This window comes from Labrus bergylta, chromosome 15 (assembly GCF_963930695.1).
Source record: "Labrus bergylta chromosome 15, fLabBer1.1, whole genome shotgun sequence".
Classification (NCBI taxonomy): Eukaryota; Metazoa; Chordata; class Actinopteri; order Labriformes; family Labridae; genus Labrus; species Labrus bergylta.
Window position 1 is genome coordinate 9894872 of NC_089209.1, and position 21286 is coordinate 9916157.

The 21286-nt window shown below is 38.5% G+C and overlaps 2 protein-coding genes across 3 annotated transcripts in view; both read right to left on the reverse strand.

The window, feature by feature from the left end:
* Positions 1-462: 462 nt before the first annotated feature.
* Positions 463-13074, reverse strand: opn8c (opsin 8, group member c). Its single transcript, XM_029276115.2, has 4 exons — positions 11630-13074; positions 5981-6274; positions 4863-5194; positions 463-4088 (listed from the first exon to the last, which is right to left on the reverse strand). Exons 1-4 carry the CDS (start codon positions 11859-11861, stop codon positions 3597-3599), a joined length of 1350 nt encoding a protein of 449 aa, XP_029131948.2. The 5' UTR covers positions 11862-13074; the 3' UTR covers positions 463-3596.
* A 156-nt stretch (positions 13075-13230) lies between these two features.
* ppp2r5a (protein phosphatase 2, regulatory subunit B', alpha isoform) overlaps positions 13231-21286 on the reverse strand; it is a 39875-nt gene continuing 31819 nt past the window's right edge. The window contains exons 7-13 of one of the 2 annotated variants that reach the window (XM_020628046.3): positions 20096-20204; positions 19666-19719; positions 19415-19465; positions 19204-19323; positions 18369-18496; positions 17398-17499; positions 13231-15448 (exon numbers count right to left, since the gene is read on the reverse strand). In XM_020628046.3, the coding sequence (XP_020483702.1) occupies positions 15169-15448; positions 17398-17499; positions 18369-18496; positions 19204-19323; positions 19415-19465; positions 19666-19719; positions 20096-20204 (844 nt within the window). In that variant the 3' untranslated portion in view covers positions 13231-15168. Of the gene's footprint in view, positions 15449-17397; positions 17500-18368; positions 18497-19203; positions 19324-19414; positions 19466-19665; positions 19720-20094; positions 20205-21286 lie in introns of both variants that reach the window. The other variant, XM_065963461.1, reaches the window with a different exon arrangement.

Sequence of the window (21286 nt, forward strand, 5' to 3'; positions counted from 1 at the left end):
GTGGGCTGAATAGAAATGAGAGAGTGGTGTACAGTGTTCCCTGGTGCTGAACCATTTATTCTCGGTTAAACTGATGCGTGATTATACTCCAGCCTTGTTTCATTAACATGTTTGAGGAATATTAAATTTATGTATACGATAAAGAAATAAATATCTAAAATAAGTTCAATGTCACAAAACATTAGTTTGTTATAAATACAATATAAAATATTTTTCTTTCATACACAAAGATGAGAAAAATGCTTATAAGTTACTTAACAGAAAATAATTTTCATATGAACGAAAACATGACTTTATCTTATAGGCTAAGTAAGATATAAAACCAGTATGTTGTGGTGTTGCTACACATCCAGAGTTGATCTCTTATGCCGCTGCGGAGAGGGAAGTCTGGGGAAACTTACTTAGCCTGCTGCCACCGCGACCCGGCCCCCGGATAAGCGGAAGATAATGGACGGATGGATGTTTAGTTTAGTTTAGTTTTATTAGGATGCTGCAGCTTTTCTTCCTGGGGTCCACAACAACTTATACAGAGGCTGTGTCAGGTCACCTTACATCTTTAAATCAACATAACACCAATAAACAGGAAAACATTCAATATAAAAACTTACATCTTAGCACATAACGTTATAACAAATTAATTCAATGCAGTGACATCAGTGTGTAACAGCCAGTGATAGTCTGTTGACCTACTGACAGTATGAATTGTAGTTTTTTTTTCCATTTTTACCATAATAACACCAACAACACTTATTGTTACTATCATTACCATCCCTACCACCATCATCATTATCATCACTACAATCAGTAGTACAATCGTTATTATCTCTATTGGTTTAGTACTTCAAATGATCATAAGTAAGTACAACATACTATGACACCCACCCTGGTGGTTACAGCCGTCAAATCTAAGCAACTGAACGTTCACATAATATTAAGAAGCCCATTTTTTCCTATACACACAATAAACTGATTAAATTAAATAATGTATATTCATATATGTACATGCAGAAGCATACAAATACACACACGTATACATACTCACACAAAATTAGACACACAGCCCATTGAACGCAACTGTACTAATGTGAGCACAGACAGAGACTGACCCTCTCCACGCACATCTCACAACAACCTTCAGATTAATTACACTTCCAGCCAATTGGCTCGCAGTGATGATGGAGATTCTTATCAGTCAATTTCAAAAGTTTAACCGTCAAAGTGTCAAAAAGTGCTTCTTAGATAAAAATGTAAGTCTAGTTTTATCGTTTACTTGTTTAATATGTCTGAGTTTGTTCTTGTGTTTTGGTAAAATAAAGTTTGCTCCTGATGCATGTCTGGTTGAGTGTTTCTGAGCTGAAAGTTACATTTTCAAACATACCAATTTAAATCTTTTTAACAGTGATATTTGCAGGGAATGTATGTAATGAGTATCATAGTCTCTGCAAACAAACAGTGATGCATTGCAACAACATTTGTTCACTGTCCACAATGGAGTGCAATCCGTGCTGCCCTCATTTGTACTGTTTGTAGTCTCTTGATTTTATCCACTGTGACACTGGACCAAACTGCTGGGCAACAGAGAGAAGAAGTCATGCTTTGATCACCTGTCTCGTTGAGTCTGCTGTTAAAAAAAATTTGAACTTTTCTTTTAAATAATAAGAATAGCATCACCCATCTTAGCATCTATCCTGTCTATGTGTTTCTTCAAGTATAGTTTTCTCTCCAAGATAATGCCCAGGAGCTTGGTCTTATGCACTTGGTTGATTGGCCCGCCATTTATACAAAGATTTAACACCAGTTCTTTATGAAGAGAGAGACTTCAGCCCATAACTACGCTATTTGTCTTGGTAACATTCAGAACCCATTAATCATTTTTTGTATCCATTTGACCGATGATTTCAGCTCTGAATTTAATTCTAGGTTTAACTCGCTGGATGTGAATGCAGACAAGTACATCGTGGACGACCCCATAATGTTCCTTTAAGTTTACTTATAGTTTAAAGGCTTTTATGGATTTGGGACACAGATGACAAAGATCAATCATACTGAAAAACCAGAGTCCCTGAACCGATTAACTTAATTAATTAACAAAATATTTCTGTGGCTCTTCTAATTTGTAATGCAAGTGGGCAAATAATAAAAAGTCACAGTTGTAACAGTTTGCACTTATAATCTCAATATCACACAGACATGGTCCGTTGATAGGGAGTTGTGTTCCACAAATGAACGTGTTTTTAGAACAAAACACAAAGTTAGCTATTCAGCTGTTTCCAATAAATCATTAAGACTGCTTCACCAGCACCTCGATGTTTACATTTGCTGAACACAAACCAGATAGAATTATTTATAAGGAGATGATTTTACAAAACGCCACCTTGTAAATTATGTAATAATAATGATAATAATAACTTTATTTATTTAAAACCTTTAAAAACACAGGTTTACAAAGTGCCTCGACAAACAGCAAAAGCAAAAACAAGAACAAAGCAAACTAAACCAAACCAAACACAGAAGAACATAAACAACAGCAAGAATATAACAAATGCAAAATACTCCAAATAATAAAAGACAAGGCAACAGAAAATAATAGATACCCAACAGACATATATAACCCGACCATTATAAGAACCCTTATAAGAACCCAGGCAAGACAAGAACCCAACAACACGAGCTGAGACCAAGAGGACCAAAGATTTAAAATGATGTAAGAAACTAAAAGAGCTAAAAGCAAATAAAAAGAGATAACAGCAATAAGAAGGCAAGAGCAGTAAAAAAAAGATTATATAATCAAAATAATAGTAATAATAAGAAGACGTATATATACATATAAAACATAAATACATAGTAAGATAGAAAATTACCAAGTTTGAACTTAAGAGCGCTTAAGGGAAAAGAAACAGTAACACGAGATAAGAGCATAAATAAAAGGACTGCAAGAATGATAGTTGCTTTGTATTTATATTGGGCCTATCAAGGGACCCATGGACGGTTTACATGAGGACAGAAAGAGTATGAACAAAAGACAAAACAAAATAAATGAAGAAATAATTCAATAGAGTAAAACAAAGAGTGGTAGCCAAGTCTGCTGGGGATAAAAGGATTTAACCGAGTTCACAGGAGTTGAACAGTTTGGTTTTTTAAGGAGTTTCTTGAACGTGTCCAAAGATGTAGTATTGGGGATTTCCAGAGGGTAGGGGCAGCCACGCTGAAGGCTCTGCCCCTGTTAAGTCCACAGGCTGGTATGGGGAGTGGCGTGCAGACCATTTTTCGAAGACCGAAGGTTCCTGGACACAGTGTAGAGGGGGGGGAGGTCTTAAAGGTACTGAGGGCAAGGGCATGTGGTGATTTGTAGGCGAGGAGGAAGATGTTTTTTGTGATGAAGAACCTGACTGGGAGCCAGTGACGGTGGATAATGGATGGGTGGATATGCTGGTGTGAGAGACCCTGACAGCTGAGTTCTTGCATACTGGAACCTGTCCAGGTCTTTGCTGGACAGGACTCCATTGCCATCTAATCCAGACTTGAAGTGATGAAAGCATGGATGAGTGTCTCTGCCACAGAACTTGTGATTCTTGTGTAAACAGAAATAGACAAGTTCATAAAGAGATAGGAAGAGAGCCTTTGGCAGGTTTATTCTCCAATAAGTTGGAAATGTTCTTGGACGAGGATCCCCAGCAGGCGTACACCGGCCTGTCTCTGAAATGGTGGCTACTGGTGTTCGAAGCTCTGCCACCGCTCTTGGTTCTACTCTTACTGTGAGGTTTGTTCTTGGTGCAGAGTCTCTCCTGGAGCTGAATGTGGATGGGATAAGGGACTTGTTGGCCTGATGTCACATGGGCACCCACTCGATTTCCTCCAAGCTTGGGCCACAAAGATAGGAGCAGGCAGCGGAGCTCCTGCTGGAAAGTCTTGTTGAAGTAGAAGTAGATGAAGGGGTTGTAGATGTGTGAGCTTTTGGCAAAGAGGGCAGGGAACACAAAGCCCTTGGGAGCCATGTACCTACCATCCTTGTGGAAAATGAAAAGGAAGGAGACAACAGCATACGGAGCCCAGGCAATCACAAAGCCAAGACTGATGCAGAAAAACATCTGCAAGAGCAAGTGACAGATTACACAAGGTTATTAGACTGGAACAGTTATGTAAATAAAAAACACGCACAAGACATTTTTGAATAATTTGCCATATGTTACATATGACACATGAAGCATGTTTCCTTGGAGACCTTCCTGACTAGAAATACACTGACAATAGTCAGGGCTATTTTTTTCCTGGAAAGAAATGTCTTTTATTAAATTGAATAATGACTCCATCTGTGGTTCTCTCGTTCACACACCAGGCTTCAGCTTGAAAAAAACCAGTCAGGTCTTCTCAGTACTGTTAAAAGCAGAAGAGACAAGAAGAGGACAGTGACAGGTGAAGCTAATAAAGGTGTAAGCAAACACGTCCTATACTACATTGAAACACAAGGATTTTTCATACCGGGATTTCAGCAGGTAGAAACCTGAGACTTGAGTGTTTTTGTATACAGGATAAGTCTTAAAAAAATCTATGTTTTTGGATTCTAATATAAGATAGAAGTCAAATCCTCATCTTTACGTATTAACATTGAACACCTCAGGAAGTCATTGCAGAGGTCAAAGAAATAGTCCTTAAAAAAAGGGGTCCTGAAAGATTTATCTTTTATGTCTGAAACAAACCAAGTTCATGGAGTCAGAGAAAAAGCAATCCAGTTTCAGGGCAGTACAGTTTAGGTCAACTCCTCACGTGTGTTGCCTAATATAAAGATTTTTTGGAAAGTCACAGCTCCCTGCCAAGGAGTAGTCCAAGGACCCATCTTATCAATTACACTTCGGTTCACTCACCATCGAGAGTTTTTTTTCTTTATGCCGCAGATTGTTGCGGATGCCTTTTGCAGACAGCGAGTAGGAAAAGCGGGACACCTTGAAGAGGATGAGACTCTGGGACACCACGATCATGACGATAGGAACCAGTGTGAAGCAGATGAAGGAGCAGATGACATAGAAGGCGTCCTTGGCTGAGGTGTGATAACCTTTCCAGGCGACGGTGCAGGACAGTCCATAAGGCTCTGGGACGTACTCACCCCAGCCAAACAGAGGGAAGCTAGACCACACTGCAGCCATGAGCCAAATGGTAAAGCATGCTATGCGGAGGTTTGTTCCCTCCAGCCACTCAGCTGTAATGAGAAACCAGTGTTAGTGTTGAGTAAAATACTGTTTACTTTCACAATCATTGTCTTGACTGCCTTCAAACTCAAAGGAATAGTGCGAAAGTTCAACGCACAATAGCAATTTTCTGTACACAAATTTGGAAACGACGAGTCTTTTGCTCGCGTAGATGAACATACCTACTGGAAATGAAACTAAGGACTCTGTCCAAAAGAAATCAAAACTTTAAGGTGACTGTACCTAAATATAAACTGTACATATATCCTTGTTTGAATTAAAACAAGTGTTAATATCGCATTTCGGTTTTTTGGGTTGTTTTTTTTTTACAGAGGATGTGTGACAAAATGTTTTTGCCCATGACTAGACAAGGATCATCTTGTATATAACAACATGCTGCAACCTTTACTGCCCGGGAGCCTAACTGATACAACTATTGTCATGTGAAAATTGTCCTTTTTAAGCAGAGGCAGGGATGGGAGGCACCCATTAACTCACTTCAAACACATCTATATGTATTTCAAACATCTTAATGTGACCCTAACCCTTCAACTAAAAATGTCCACCTCAGGACTGTAGTATGAATACACTTAAAGACAAAGGTAGTTTCTTTAATTGAACAGATACAGCTAGAAAAAGAAACTGCCTATACCCATCTTACTGAGCAGATATAATAATGGGCAGATAATGGTTGGCACTCAGCAGCCATTAAAGCTTTCCATGACGTCATGCTTTCCTAACAGCTTTTGTTGAAGACCATTTCAAATGATCTCTTCAAGAAAGTTCTGAGCCCCTACCATAAACCAAGCTGTAGCAAGTCTTCAGGTATCGAATGATGCTGATTGCAGTGATGGTGAATATGCCGCACAGACCGAAGATGAAGCAGCCAAGGCCGTAGTAAACGCACGTGATGTTGTCTCCAAGCCACGCGTGATGGAAGGAGGAGAGGATGGAGAGCGGGTAGAAACAGATGCAGCAGAGGAAGTCCACCACGGCCAGGTTGACGCACAGCAACTCTGAGCCCGCCATCTTTTTCCTCCTGCGGTAGCAGATAACCAGAACCAGGCCATTTCCCAGAACAGAGAGCAGAACTAGAAAGAGGGACAGGGAGGAAAAGAAAAAAATAAATGTATTCTAATTAACTCAGTAAAATGCGGAGACAATGTTACAACCCGGAAAGAAATTTGAGCAATAATTTGAGTAACAACAACATATCTGATGACCTTTGACCTACCTTCAGACAACAGCTAAGTATTCAGCAACCTCTTAGGTAATACTACCATTACCCGAAAATCCCTTAAAAAGTATGGTATGAACAATACACAAAAAAAAGGGCCGTAGATTCCTAGTTAACAGTCATTTTAGCGAAGAAATGGTGGATTTCTAACATCTACTCTGGATTTTCACTGTTTATTGTGTTTTCAGTTGCAGATCAATTCCAAACTGGAACACAGCAGTATGATTTTCTTAATGCCCCCTAGGCTAATCACCCTCAGCATGGTGTCTGATTAAGAGGGCTGCCATCACGAGATTGTGAATAGTGATGAACCTACAGGGAATTATCTCTTGACTCTGAAGCGTCCCTAAACCTGTGCTATGTTTCAGCCTCTTTGCGTTTGCTGTTTTTGGTTGTGCGGCCTTTTAACTTATTTTGGTTCTTTTCAGTTCTCATGGACTTGCTTGCCTGGTGGAGCCTGAACAAGCTGCACCGATCAGCTGTTTTCTGTCAATTATTATCATCATAAATACACCTGGCACTAGCTGTCAGTAAACAAACACCAAGGGACAACTAGCTGGTTGAGCATTTACCAGCCAGACGTGTCCCCCAGGAGCCAGAAGAGAGAGAGAGAGAGAGAGAGAGAATATTTGACGAATAATCACAAGGCTGACAAAAACCGACTTTAAATGAATAATAATATTCCTCTGTGTCTGCTTTGGTTGTTAATTGGAAAATGTATCACATCAACCCGTTAATGAAGGTTTGAGCTGTGTGAATGTAGATTTAGATGTAATCTGCTGTGATACCCACACAGTTAATGATGTAATATAAATGATAAATAGGAAAGTAACACTATAGGTGTTACCCTATTTCTTTGCTTATGTATCACTGTTTAGTTTCCATTTTAGAAGGTACAGACAAAATCTGGCTTTTATGTGTGACTGCAGTAAAGAAGATTACACATTAATATCTCACACTCCAGAGATGAAATCGGTCACCTCAACCAGTAACTTAGATGGGTGCTGAATCCTCAACCAAAATAAAGCATCAGCAGTATTTCAGGACAGCACACCAATGGGCAATACAAAAGTGGAAATATAAGATTTTGGTGTGCTGTCCTGAAATACTTTTGATACACATCTCACACTCCAGACATTTTAACTCACCATGTGAGGCAAAAAGTTTCCTCTTTTATCCTCTGATATGGAACACATCATGGCACGGCACGGTCATTTTTGATCCACGTATGGAAAAAAAAAGAGTGTAGTGTTCAATCATGTGTGCTTCTAAGGGTTCATGTAAAACAGAAGAGGTAACCTAAATATAAATACCTAATACAGTGGTTCTCAACTGGTGAGTCGGGACCCAAAAAGTGGGTCGCGGAGCAATTTTTAGTGGGTCACAAATATGTGCCTGAAATAAAAATACTGTCAAAAAGTATTTGAAGTGCTGTTTTTAACAAGTTTGTTTTCTTTGATCTGTCATGCTTTGTACCGTCTGAGGTCCAAACTGCACAATCTCTCTCTCTAAATAAATCTGATTGAAAAATATAAGAGATTTGGGTCACTCTTTGTCATGAAGGAGTAGTTGGTGGGTCCTGAGGCTCGGCCAGTTCAGAGCTTCTTTATGTCTCTGGTTTTCTTCTGCAGAGAGTGTCAACAGAGCACGAGGAGTCAAGTGAGGGGAGATTGAACACCAAACAATCATGTGTGTGGCTAAACTAAACTTTACAAACACAACCATTAAACACGATTTATTTCATAGGTATGGTCACTGCCCAAGAGTCCACAGAAGATAAAACTGATCGCTGTACAGTTGTTGAAAACAGCTGTTTTAGCCAGATCAAACCCTTAATTAATATCTTTACGCCAACATTTCAAGGTGGAAAGACATCGAACTCTCCAGCATGAATGAACCCTCCACTTCATGCAGTGTTGGCTCTGGAAGGACTTAAAGCTGCCGTAAAAAAAGACTTCAATGAAAGCCCAGTTAAAACCCTGGAGGACAATAAGAGAAGAATGAAAACTACATGATAAAATACAAATCACTCCATTTTAAACCTCACAACATGGATTATGAATTGAAATCATGGATGACAAAAGGACTATTAACGTTAGAACAGAAAAAGATCAGTACTATGAGTAGGCTATTTGAAGAGATAATATGGTCTTGAAAAATCTGATGTTTTACAGATACCTTCAGGTACAGAATTATTTTGACCATAATTCAAGACATAAAACAGAAACCCTGAGGATCCAATCCTGAGATCATGTATCAGCGCCTCACAAAATGATTGGAATAAGGTTATCGCTAAACTCTATAAGGGTCTTGTGAAAAAAAAAAAAGAAAATCAATAGAATAATGAAAGAGGCTAATCTTTCGATATGTGCACAAACTCTCAAGTATGGCAGGGATTCGTGTTTGAATTTTGTTGGAGGGAATGTGGATTTCAGGAAGCCAACCACTGGCACATTTTCTTGATTAATCCCTTCTTGTAAAAGTTTCATAAATCACTAAAAAAAAACATTTTTACATGGACGTGCTCCTGTCATTTTCAACCTTATTTCTAGGAAATAGGACGTCATCAGACGAGCGGCACTAACACTTGGCCTTCTGTTCTTTGTTTTTATAAAATCCATTATGAGTGACAGGAATGGATTAATAGCATTAAGTAAGGTCTTTTACCTGCTTTTTGTAACATAACAAAGAGTAAGGTCTCTTACCTGCTCTTTGCAATGTTAACAGACAAAGAGTAAGGTCTTTTACCTGCTCTTTGTAATGTTAACAGACAAAGAGTAAGGTCTTTTACCTGCTCTTTTGTAATGTTAACAGACAAAGAGTAAGGTCTTTTACCTGCTTTTTGTAATGTGTCTCGAGATAACACTTGTTATGAGTTGACGCTATACAAATAAAAATTGATCGATTGATTGATTGATTAATAATGCTGATAGTTATGTTATGGAAAGGATCACTTTTTGTTTGCAACTACAGAAAGAGGTTTTTGTTAAACTTTGGACCAAGTGAGTTTAGTGGATGTGCCAACCAAGGACCTTGTGATGTTGAATTTCTTTCATTCATTTTTGTTGAACTTTTTCTATTCTGAGTCATTCCCTGATAGGTTTTTAAATAATCCTTGGTACACATTTTTTTCTCCCCCACACTGTAGAGGAAACTAAAATGAAGGATAGAAAAGAGACAGATTGGGGGACTCAGAAGACACTTGTTTTTTCTACAAAGACAATGTGTTCGTATAGGGTTTGTGGCTTTTGTTGACAGTAGAGACCGTCAGAATAAAGAATCATTTAATCGTTTCCATCCTCTATTGTTTGATTCAAACTATTTGTTTTTTTCAAAAGTTGGTCTACAGTAATAAACAGTTGGTGGTAATAACACACCAGTCAGGTTCCTTTAAAGCATTTCAGAAGCAGCTCAAAGAAATCATTAAAACATTGAGAATAGTGATACATAAAATGTGGTGCTTTTAGTTGTTTCATGAGAACGGGAGGAAGATTACAGTGTCATTTCTTAATGCTCTGCAAATCTTAACCTGCTGCTATTTTTCCTCTTTAGCTGACACCAACTAGGCCTATCAAATCAATGATTTATTGAGTAATCATTTAATCCACTTTTGCATCCTGCAACAGTAGTGTAGTGCAGGGTATACGCAGGTTTACAGATTATGGCAACTTGTTTTTCAGTCACCATGGGTATACCCACTTCTAAATCTCCTCTGATTTATTGGTTGATTGACTATATATTCAAGTATGCTGCAATTTTTTTCCCAGATGATGAAGGGATGACCCTCCCTACTATGTCTCTAATTGTCTAGTATGAACTAAATATGTAGGAGTACTCTTACATGACACTGTTTATATCAGAGGCTGTTTATCCTCTGCTGCACAAAATGAAGAGTATACCCACTTGTTTTAGGGACCACTACACCACTGTCCTGCATTCAACAATAGATGGATGGAAACAGTTACAAACATACAGAATGTCCTCTAAAGGCAATAGGAGAATGAAAAAACTCCATCAATAATGCGTTGTCAAAGACTTCTCATCAGAACATCTTCTGATGTTGGCGCAAAAAAATCAAAAAACAATTACTGTGCTAGTTACAGTGATGATTGTCGACGGTGTAAAATGAACATCTCTCAGGCAGATGTTAGACACACAGGAAACACTTACCTCATTAGTCTGATGATAACTCATACTGATGTGTAATTGGTCTGTATGCCTTATTACCCCCCCCCCCCCTCCTTACCCTAATGTTAAAGAAAACGAAGCAGAAGAGCCGTCTTGGATAACTTTAGGTAGTTAAAACATGATGAAGTGTCCACCAGGCATGAAACCTATTACCACTATAAATATATGATGACTTTTTTTGCGCTGGTTGCCCCTACCTCTCAAACATCCTGAGTCTGAGAGTGACACACATTCAAATCAATTACAGACCTCAATGCTTCTGATTGCTAGGAAATGTCGATAGCAACCAAACACCCTTAAAAAACGATTTATTCATTTATATCTGTGTACGCTTTTTTAAAGTCACATAATGGACATTAATGAACACTTCTGCTCTTTTGTTGATGTTATGAACGTGTTGAACTACACTACACTACACTACAGCTCAATCAGCAACTTTCTTTGCCGATTTTCAATAGGAATAGGTTATAAATATACAGTATATATAATGTAATAAAAGCTTGACCTACTTTTAATTGATTTAAAGGAAAAGCCATAATGCATGAGGGGTGTCTGCAGGCAACTTGATCTTTAAAAAAAAAAAAAATCCCACACTAAGCATATTCATTTTTTAAGCACATCAAATTCAAAGTGCAGATTCAAACATATATAAATGAATTAAATGTATAAATGAATTAAATTAAACACATTTAGCTATTGAGTAATTTGCAGCCTGAATTTAAGGAAACGTGTAGGTTAGAGTATATCCCCAATTTCTACTTCCCTATGTAGCAGATATTTCTATAGGCGTAATTGCTTATGAGAACAATTTGGATATTGTTCTAAAAATAGCCTATACATTTTTATATCAGCATTGCTGTAACTTTATTTAGGCTATTTTAAGCATACAAACTTGTTTTCAAACTTGTGCCACGTTGTTTCACCTGAGTGCACCGGCTTGTCAATAAGTCTTTACAAAAACGTTTCGTTTGCCACAGATTATGTAGTCTACTGAAAGCAGGTTTAAAGAAGAAGCACGTACCGATGGAGAGGATGGTGAGCCCCACACATATGTCAGCAGCGGGGGTCAGTTTAGAGGTGAAGGCAGAGACGGTCCAGTTGAAATCCGAGGAGTTCAGAGGCATTGGTTGGAGCTGTTTCTGATGGTGTTGTGGGGATAAAATCCGGAGTTTTTTTTTTTTTTTTTTTTCTCCCAGAGAGAGATATGCAGTCGTGGGCTTACTTTTATACTGTACTGATGGGTGTGTCACCATGGTAACTTAAAGCAAGATGGCACGTGACGCTGGAGGAGCACCGAGGTGTGCGTGAGAACTGAAGCTTAAAGTCCTGTGCTCACTGAGGTCAAGGTGTCAGTGCAGCTCCCTGTTTGTGTTATTAAAAAGGAGAGTAAGGCGATCCATTTACAGAGTCTGTCGGTGCTCATCGATGTGGTCGCTTGATCGACTCCCAACAACCCCACTTAGTGCATGTCATTCACACCCACACACCCCCACACACCCACACACACACACACACACACACGCTAGGCTATGCAAAAAAAAAAAAAAAAAAGGGGCAGTCAGTAGAATAGAATGACTTTATTGATCCCAAACTGGGAAATTGTGGAAAACACTAAATTATAGTTGATGTAACCTTTTTTTTTTTTTTTACCGTCTTATCGTTTCTCCCCTACCTTTAAGGCTCATGTGCTATCACTAGATTATGTCGCATTAACTACCTGTGGACACTCGTGGGGGGAGAGATCCAGCAGATCTGAGAACTACTGAACTGATGAGCTGAAGACTCTCTCCTGTGTGGGGAGTTAGGGAGCGCCACACTTGTTTTAAAGAATGAGTGGCCGGGCTGGGAGAAAGAAGAGAGGCCTCACCTTACTGTGCTGTGCATTGGTTGCTGTGTGTTAGTGTGTATTTCATAGTTCTACTCTCTTGCTGTATTTTAAGGGTTGTAGGTTGGCCAGGTTGAATTGAGCTAATCCTTATCTAAATTCATTACATTACTTTCCCAGCTAAGACTTAGTAACTACAAATGTAATCATAATGACATAAAATGATCGTTTCATGTTTGAAGTTTCATCTCTCTAAGATGCTGAAAAGGTGACTAGAACCCACAGGAGTAAAGATACCAACAGTTACTGAATGTGAAGCACTTTTAGAGGCTCTTTGTAACCCACTGTAAACATGTTGCTGCAGCAGCAGTTTGAAAGACCCCATGTTAGGTGCATCTAAATGATGTTTAACATCATGTTTTTATGAATGCAGGACTTTTCACAGCTATTTTTACAGCTCTGTTTTGTTAATTTACTAAAATCTGACTACTTCTTCGGCTGACTTCAAATTATAGAAATGGGCTGAATTTCACAGGAAACACGCATTTTAATTCAAGCTATTACCTTTGGAAATGTTTATAGAATAACGTTTTTGTTATTGGCTCATTTATTTATTTTTTACTCAGGTGTCTCTTGTAGAAAAAGTCTACATTTCAACCAACCTTCTATGGTATTACATAGTTATGTGATTTTATGCTCAACCATATAAACATACAGTAGATCTACACACCATCTGTTGACCACTGTGCTGTGGTACAACTCAGCACACTAGTGACAACTAAAGAACACTGACACTGTTTGTTATGCTTTGAGTAGAAAGATAAAGTCGACTTTATTTGATGGTGAAACCTATATAAGATCTGCGATTATAAAACAGGATCCCCCGCGCAATTTATTTCAACGTCACAGAGGTTGGAATGCTGTACAGACAGAAAAAGGCATCAGAAGAGACTAGACCTAAAAATATGAACTCAAACCTTAACAGAGCAGACACTCACGTTCAGAGGGAACACATCTCAATTTTAAACATGGGTTCCTATGATCTGTGGCAGTCACATTACATTTATCAAATGTCACAAACTGGAAGTAAAGCGAAAGTGAGGTTATTATAAAGTCTGGAGATGCAGGCATGATGGCTAAGATGATTTGTTCAAAAAAAAAAGAAATCCTGTGGTGTTTTCTGATGTTAAGCATCAATTATTCTGAAATGACTACTTGGTGACAAAATCAAACCTCTCGTGTGCTGTACACTGACGAAGTGGTAAGGAAAAAGTGTGTTTACTTTCCAGCTTTGACAGAGAAACATTGCTGTTCCTAAGCACTGACTGCACTCTCATAGACCACAGAAACAATCATCTGTACATGAAATCTGAATTTTGAGTGGCGTTTCCCTTTAAGAAGCTTCCAAACTAACAATATACAATACACATGAACGCACTCGACAAATATACACTTAAGCGCATCCTGTATTCAACCGTGATCCATCTGGAAAATACAACATTCAAAAATATTTACCTCCTCAATACTCTGGAAAAATACAGTACTAGGTAGTAGGTCTTCTCAGGTTTCTTTTCTTTATACCACTTCTTAAAAAAAGAAAGAAAAAGGGTTCAACATTCTGGGAAATTCTCTACATAAGCTTTCTTTGTGAGGGTCGGACGAGAAGATTGATACCTCTCCTGTCATCTGTAGGATAAACATGAAGTTACAGCCAGTTAGCTTAGCGTAGCATAAACAAAGACATTTGGGGTTTTTAAGTCTTTATGCTAAGCTAACCAGCTGCTGACTGTAGCTTCATATTTGATCCAGCAGACCCACGACTGATACCGATCTTTTCGTGACATCTCAGCAAAAAACACCAATGAGCCCATTTCCCAAAAATGTCCAATCATTTCTTTACTTCTGCTCAGGCTGAAAAAAGGTTTGAGTCTTGAAGAAGCTGTGTTCTCAATACTTTAGTGTAAATCATTTCATAAATTCAGGTGTTATGGGACTATTATCAGATCACAAAATATTCATCGACACCTGAAACATGAAAATAGTGGGACATTTATTCTTATTGTGTGTAGCTTTTAACTCAAGTCCCAACTAGAACCACTGACAAAGATGAAAATCCATATTGTGATTATTCTTTAGGTTTTTATCTGTATTTGGCCATGCACCTCCCATCCTCTATCTGCTTCTGCTCCAGTAAACAGCCCTTAATCTACACAATAATGGACACTAAATGTCAAAATGGATCTGGTCCCATCTGCCCCAAATACTCCCAAACTCTGCGGTTCCCTTTCTTTTTTAAGGTTCGCACAAATGTTGGCAGCAACAAGGAAAAGCACATTAAAAAATAGACATCTTTAAATAGCGATTCAGCTTGTCTAAGTGCAGCACGATCAGAAACATTAAATTCAAGTCATTGTTTGCTCCCCTCCCATGTATATTACAATGAATATAGCCAAACAAAATCATTTTCAGTTAAGAAACTAAATGTGAAAGGATACATCTTTGATCAGACAAATAAACATTATACTGCAGCCACACTGTAACATCCAAAAATAGTCTTAAGTTGAAATATAGATTTTTTTTTTTCTGCCAAAGAAACGCTGGCATCCTAAGTCACTCTAAGTAGATTTAATATACTGCTGAGGTGTAATTTGTGTTTTTCTGTCTCCATCAAACGTCGTCTGGCAGTCCTGAACCAGGTGTGAACACCTAAAGGGAATAAAAAGTGGTGTCCGCTGTCATTTGGCACAGGTGTCGCTCTCACTGGCCTCCACACTGAACTCTGGATCTTTGACATCGGGATCTTTGTCATCCGCGGCGATGGCAGCAGCATCGACACTCTTGTCCTGGTTGTCATTATCGTTATTACTGCTGCTGCTGTTGTTGTTGTTGTTATTGTTGTTGTTCCGGACACTAAGGAGTTTGTGACTGTTGTTTTGGACAAGACCGCTGTTGCTAAGTCTCAACTCCTCCAGCTTCTTCCACAGCTCGTCCCTCTCCTGCTCCTTTTTCTTCTCCCTGGAGAGATAACAGGCACTGTAAGACCCGTGTTCTGGTTTTTATAATAAAGAACACTCTACACTGTTACGCAAATGCTGCTCTGATTTAAAAGTACACGTGGCGGCCTTGCTTATTCAGGTCTATAAAAACGGATGGAAAACCAAGTGAACATGGCATGAAAGGAGAGGCACATATTCAGACCTGATGACCCAACTCACAGGGGGAGAAAAATGACAGCAATATCGTAAAAATGCCAAATTAATTAATCTAGTTGTGGGGAATTAAACTTTGAATCTCAGACTGATATGTATTCTTATTTTGATTGCCTTTAAACTCTGCTGCCGGGTAGGTGACAGTGTCTGCCTTTATTAACGTTTCCTGGGCAAAGATGAAGTCAGTGTTAGTTTTGACCTCTAAAAGACAGGGGGATGAAATTCTCTATCAGAAAACTACTTACACGTGAGGAGGACAGAATCGGCACAGAGATGAGAGGGAGTGCTTTGTCCAAATCAACAAAAACAGAAAGTTCCTCACGGGAGATTTAATTATAATGTTTAAATCTTACTAACCAACCAATGACTGCCTTTAGCCGCCTCCCCCACAACCCCCACTGTTATTTCAACACTATCTGTGATGAGGAGGTGGTCGCAAAAGTCCAAATAAATGTGTGAAAAACGTGTGAATATGTGAAGATGTGGCTTGAAAGTATTCAAGCCTTTTTTTTTCTCTAAAGAGTCTCTGTTGCCTGTTAACCCCTAATTAGATTTCTTTAAATGTCAGAGAAATGTAAGAGCATCAGTTGTGTGCTCATTAAACAAACAAACACTGACACACACACTGGACCAGAAGAAACTAACGAACACCACCTTCCAGGTAGTGATTATCGGTTGTCACCCTCAGGGGGTTTAAATCTGCTGCATGATTAGCTCAGAAATGTGGAGTGCGTTTTACTTAATGAAGCTGAGTTATGTTGGGACCTAGAAAAAAGACAAGGTGATAACTTGACCTCAGGAAGGCCGGCTTCACACATAATTTGAAATCAAATGGACATAATTCAATACAATTTGAATGGTTTGCTAAGTCTTAAAGTATGTGTATATATTAGGGCCTGACAGATATGGATTTTTGGCGCAGATAGCGATATTAGAAAGAGCAAAAAAATCAGATACCAATAAATTGGCCGATACCTTTTTTCTTAGATCTATCTTTGATCTGTAGAGATTGATCGATAAACACATTTATTGCATTGATCCCTCAAATTCAGTTATCAAACACTTGTGGAAAAGATGTATAATGAAGACAAGATGGTCAGAGTGATACTGCTTGTTGTAATACATATAGCACACTCTGCTGGTGACAGCCAGAAAGTGAACTGCTAGTGTAATAAAATGAAACTCAAATGAAATTACATTTGTCTATTGAATTAATCTAGTAACATAGGCCATACTACAGTATCTGCAATAACATTTGCAGATACAGAGAGTCACTGGATATGCCAATTTCAGTCAGCTGATTAATCAGTCAGGCTCTAATATATATATATATATATATATATATATATATATACACACACACACATATGTTGATTTGTTATTTTTCCATCTTTGCATTGACACACATTGAGGTATTTTTTCAACATCAACAAAGTTATCAAAGATGATTATCCTGTTAGACAGAGCAGCATAACTAGATGTTGAAATGTTGATTCCCCCCCCCCCCCAATAGTATTTATTCTATTATTCGTTATTTACTTTTTTTTTCTTTACTGTCTTTGTGTCTTTTAGTCTTAAGAACAAAATGTTCAACCTCTTTCTAAAAAATGGTAAGTTTGATCCTGACGAGCTGGTCTGAGAGAAGCTACATCAATTGATTCTTTCAGGCAGACGTTCATATTTCTTGATGGATTGTACATAAACAGGATCGACTACATCACCTGGCTCAAAGAGTATTCAAACTAATGTGCTCACCGCTGCCTGTCGGCTTTATATGAGGAGGTCAATTCATCAAACAGCGTGCAGTTCATCTCCATCAGAGTCTTCAGCACGTTGTAGACCAGAGCAACTATTGTCCTGCAACACAGCAGGGAAACACAAAAGAGACAGTTGTGAGAAGAGACAGTTTACAGTTGACCTAAATTCACCTTGTCTTTTGGGGTTAGCACTTTTTAATTAACACCCTGTAAGCAAGACTTTTCAATTCCCTATTACCTACAGAAACATCACAAACAATAATCTGTTATATTATAATTATACTTTCTTTTTATTAAAAGGAAGAATGTGCAACAATTTACACATCAATGCAGCAGAAATCAAGTCTATCCTCTGTAAATGTCTCTCTGAGTCATGTCGACAACGAGTGAAAAGAGAGTCCTGCTGGCTGTATTTTTGTATGGCCGTGTTTATATCATGTTTACATGGACGGGACGGACTTGCATATAAAGTTGTTTTAGTCAAGGACTCGAGAAAAAAGAATAACATCGCCTACTCACTGTTTACTTGGATGTCACTCTGTGTCAATTGATGTGCAATGTGAAGCTATGAGTTAACTAAAGTGAGGAGGAGATCGGAGGCTTCAGAATAGTGGAGCTTTGTTTTGGTTTAATGCTGGTGCTCAAGGGCGACATCTACTGGATCAAAAATGTGCACATTCTTCCTTTAATGTTAAAAAATACATTTCAAAACCTCTGCTTATCCATAAAAGACTTTAAGCATGACTACACCAGAGTTACACTGCACTGGATACTATCTTAATCTAATTATAAAGTTAAACTTCTGACTCTTATTTAGTGACTTAGTGACTTATTTTTTACCTCCACTAAGCAGGTTATGGTTTGGGTGCTGACGTAACCTGCCCTATTTTTCAGGGAATCTTAACTTTTTTTTTTTTTTTTAAAGTAGAAGTTGTGGTTAAAGTTAAAGTTTCAGTCTGGAGAACTTACGGGTTCCAGTGCTCTTTGGAGATTCTGTACAGACTACCGAACATGATGGGGAGGACCTTGTCGATGTTCTCCTCGATGAGGCTGAGAATGTACTCATTATTCCAGAAATACAGCGCTCGCTCTGCTACCTGCAGGTGCACACACAAAGAAGCAGAAAGGCGGGGGTAAAAAAAAAGAAAGAAAGGTTCTCTCCATACATGTCAATGAGCTGCATTGTGAGGGCAAATTATTAAGACCGCTTAGATTTCCTATAACAGTCACTTCAATCATGAAAAACCATTTCAGAAAAGCACAAGGCTGCTTCAATGTGACAGCAATTTCACGCGTCAGCTTGAATGAGCGGCTGATATACCGTAAAAGTAACACAAGCTCAGATGTGTTGTGATCATTTTGGAGGATGATGTTTGTGTTGCTTTTAGAATGTGTACTGATATCCAGAGATGTGTTTCTTCCATTTCACTTAAATAATACTATTTACATTTTGTTGGCAGCATTCAAACATTAGATAGATGCTTTTTTACCCTCTATACAGTAACTGTTCATAGATAGGGGTATTTTTATCAGTATAAAATATTTGTTAAGACATTTTTTCATCAAAAACCACTTTCTCAGTTCACTCTAACTCCTGATCGTTTCACACACCAGATGCAGATGACTTAATAACCACATTATGGTTTTTATTAAATATTTAAAATGATCAATACTTACTGAAGGACTCTGAGTCAAGAGTATAAACATGTATATCTGTTATTTTCACAGTTTGATCAAGCAAGTAAACATTAATGTTTGAGGAAGATTTAAAGGTATCAATATGTTGTACGTGTGTTTTGTGTACCTGAAAGTGTGGATTGGCCACACATCTGGAGATCTGTTTGAACAACGGCTCCTGGATTTTCTTGAATTGTGTTGGCTCAATGACGTCCAGAATCTCCTCGATCTCTCCCAGGAACATGACCTAATGAAGGGAGAGGTGAAGAAAACATGAAGCATCATCATGAAGATGTGGAGGACGACTTTGTGAATGTGTTTAGAGACGAGCAGAATACCTCCTTCTGGCTGCAGGTTTTAGGCCAAAACTTCAGCAGCCCCCGGATCACCTGCACGGAAAGATGAGAGAGACATTTTGTAAGAATTTCTCTCTATAAATTAAAAAAATATATCTACAAGACACATTTTTTCCAGCTATCTGTTTGAGTGGGTGGTTGAAGCACCCACTACAAATCTCTCTGCAGTGTAGACTAATTTAGCGCCTGAGGCCTTGTACTTTGAGTGGGAGGACTGATATAAAAAAAAGTACCGGCTCAGTGAGCGTAGGATCCTTCTCCAAGAACTGGACCACACAGTAGGCCAGCTGGAAAAAAAAGGGGGGAAGAAAGTACACTCTGTTCTGCAGCATCATACACGTATAGCATCACTTTATGAACATGTGAGTTAACAATGTATATATTCTAATCAATTCCCACTGCGGTAACCTTAAGAAATATCATTTACATTTGTTATATAATAAGTATAAATTGGTATAAACATTATACTTCTACAATGCATTTCTACTTCCAAGCCACCAGGAGGTGCTATAATAAAAAGATTTCACTGACACTCCAGCAGATACCGATTTAGAAAAGCTGTATAAATCATACTATGACCCCCATCCAATCTTTTTTTCATGATGCAGCTCTAAATTAAGAGTTATGACATACTGATAGAACACTAAGGGTAGCTTTTCCTACCTGTGCATGGAAAAGGGACAGTGCTTTAGCTGTGTGTAACGGAATCAGCACCTTCATGAGGAACTGCTTGTGCTCTGCCTTCAGAGGCAACGCAAACCCGTTGATGATACTGTACACAGAAAAATGTTCAGTACGTTACTGCACACAAAGAAAGAAAAAACAGCAGCACACACTTGATACTTATAGATCGGGGCACGGCATGGATGTGAGGAGTTGTTCCTGAAAAGAATTACAGAGAGTTCACTGGGATGGCAGTGATGAAAGGAAGGAGGAGGAGGAGAAGACCTGAGGGGCCTTTTAGTTTCAGACTGCAAGAGAGCACAAGTCCTCCACGTCATCACACAGGCAACACTCTCCACAGTCTTGTCTACAACCTTGACTGTCTGCAGCAACACAATGACAGAATAATTAGCAGGATTTTGTGATACTGATGATTATATTATTTTTTCAAGTCTATCTTTGATTTTAGTTATCACACACTGAGAAAAGACTAAACAAATTGTTGTTAATGAACAGCAACTGAAACTAGAACTCTTAACTGTATCTAAATATTTAAAATCTGAAGTGTTTACCAGAATCTGATTACCGGTAGTTCTTTTGCCAAGTTTGTGTGCATACAAAGAAAAATACACCCCATTTAAATTGCTCCATATTTTACATACTGCCGAAGAAAGTTCCTGCTATAACTAATGGGAACATTGCTCTATATCTATATATATATATATAAACATTATGAACATAAGCATAAATCCAGAGGTTATGGGATTTTTGAGACTCATATACTGATACGTATTTCCAGATTACTGACATGAAGGCCTGGTTACTATTGGGCTCAGACAATAGATCACGTATGTGGCTGTATCGATAAATGATCAATATCAAAGTCTGCTCGGCTGTGATGTCTGCAGACAATGCTAAGAGATCTTGTTAAAAAAAGAGGGGTGCACTCTTTTATGATGACATCATATCTAAAAATGGACACATTGGTTTGGCTCAGTTGGTGGAGCAGGCGTCCCATGTACAGAAGCTGCCGTCCTTGCCGCACACTGGTTGCAGGTTCGACTCCTGATCCTGACACTGTTTGGTGCATGTCACCCCCCCCGCTCCCTCTCCCCACATTTCCTGCCTCTATACAGCTTTCCTATCCGAATAAAGGTTAAATGTACTCAGACCAATTCACTTTGATAATCC

Excerpts from the sequence above, each read along its gene's own strand:
- opn8c (XM_029276115.2), bottom strand. The coding sequence starts at position 11,861 with ATGGTGACACACCCATCAGTACAGTATAAAAGTAAGCCCACGACTGCA. Across the intron at positions 6,275-11,629 it reads GCTCACCATCCTCTCCATCG|TTCTGCTCTCTGTTCTGGGA; the intron begins GTACGTGCTTCT and ends CCCTCTTTCTAG. Across the intron at positions 4,089-4,862 it reads AAGAAAAAAAACTCTCGATG|ATGTTTTTCTGCATCAGTCT; the intron begins GTGAGTGAACCG and ends TTGCTCTTGCAG.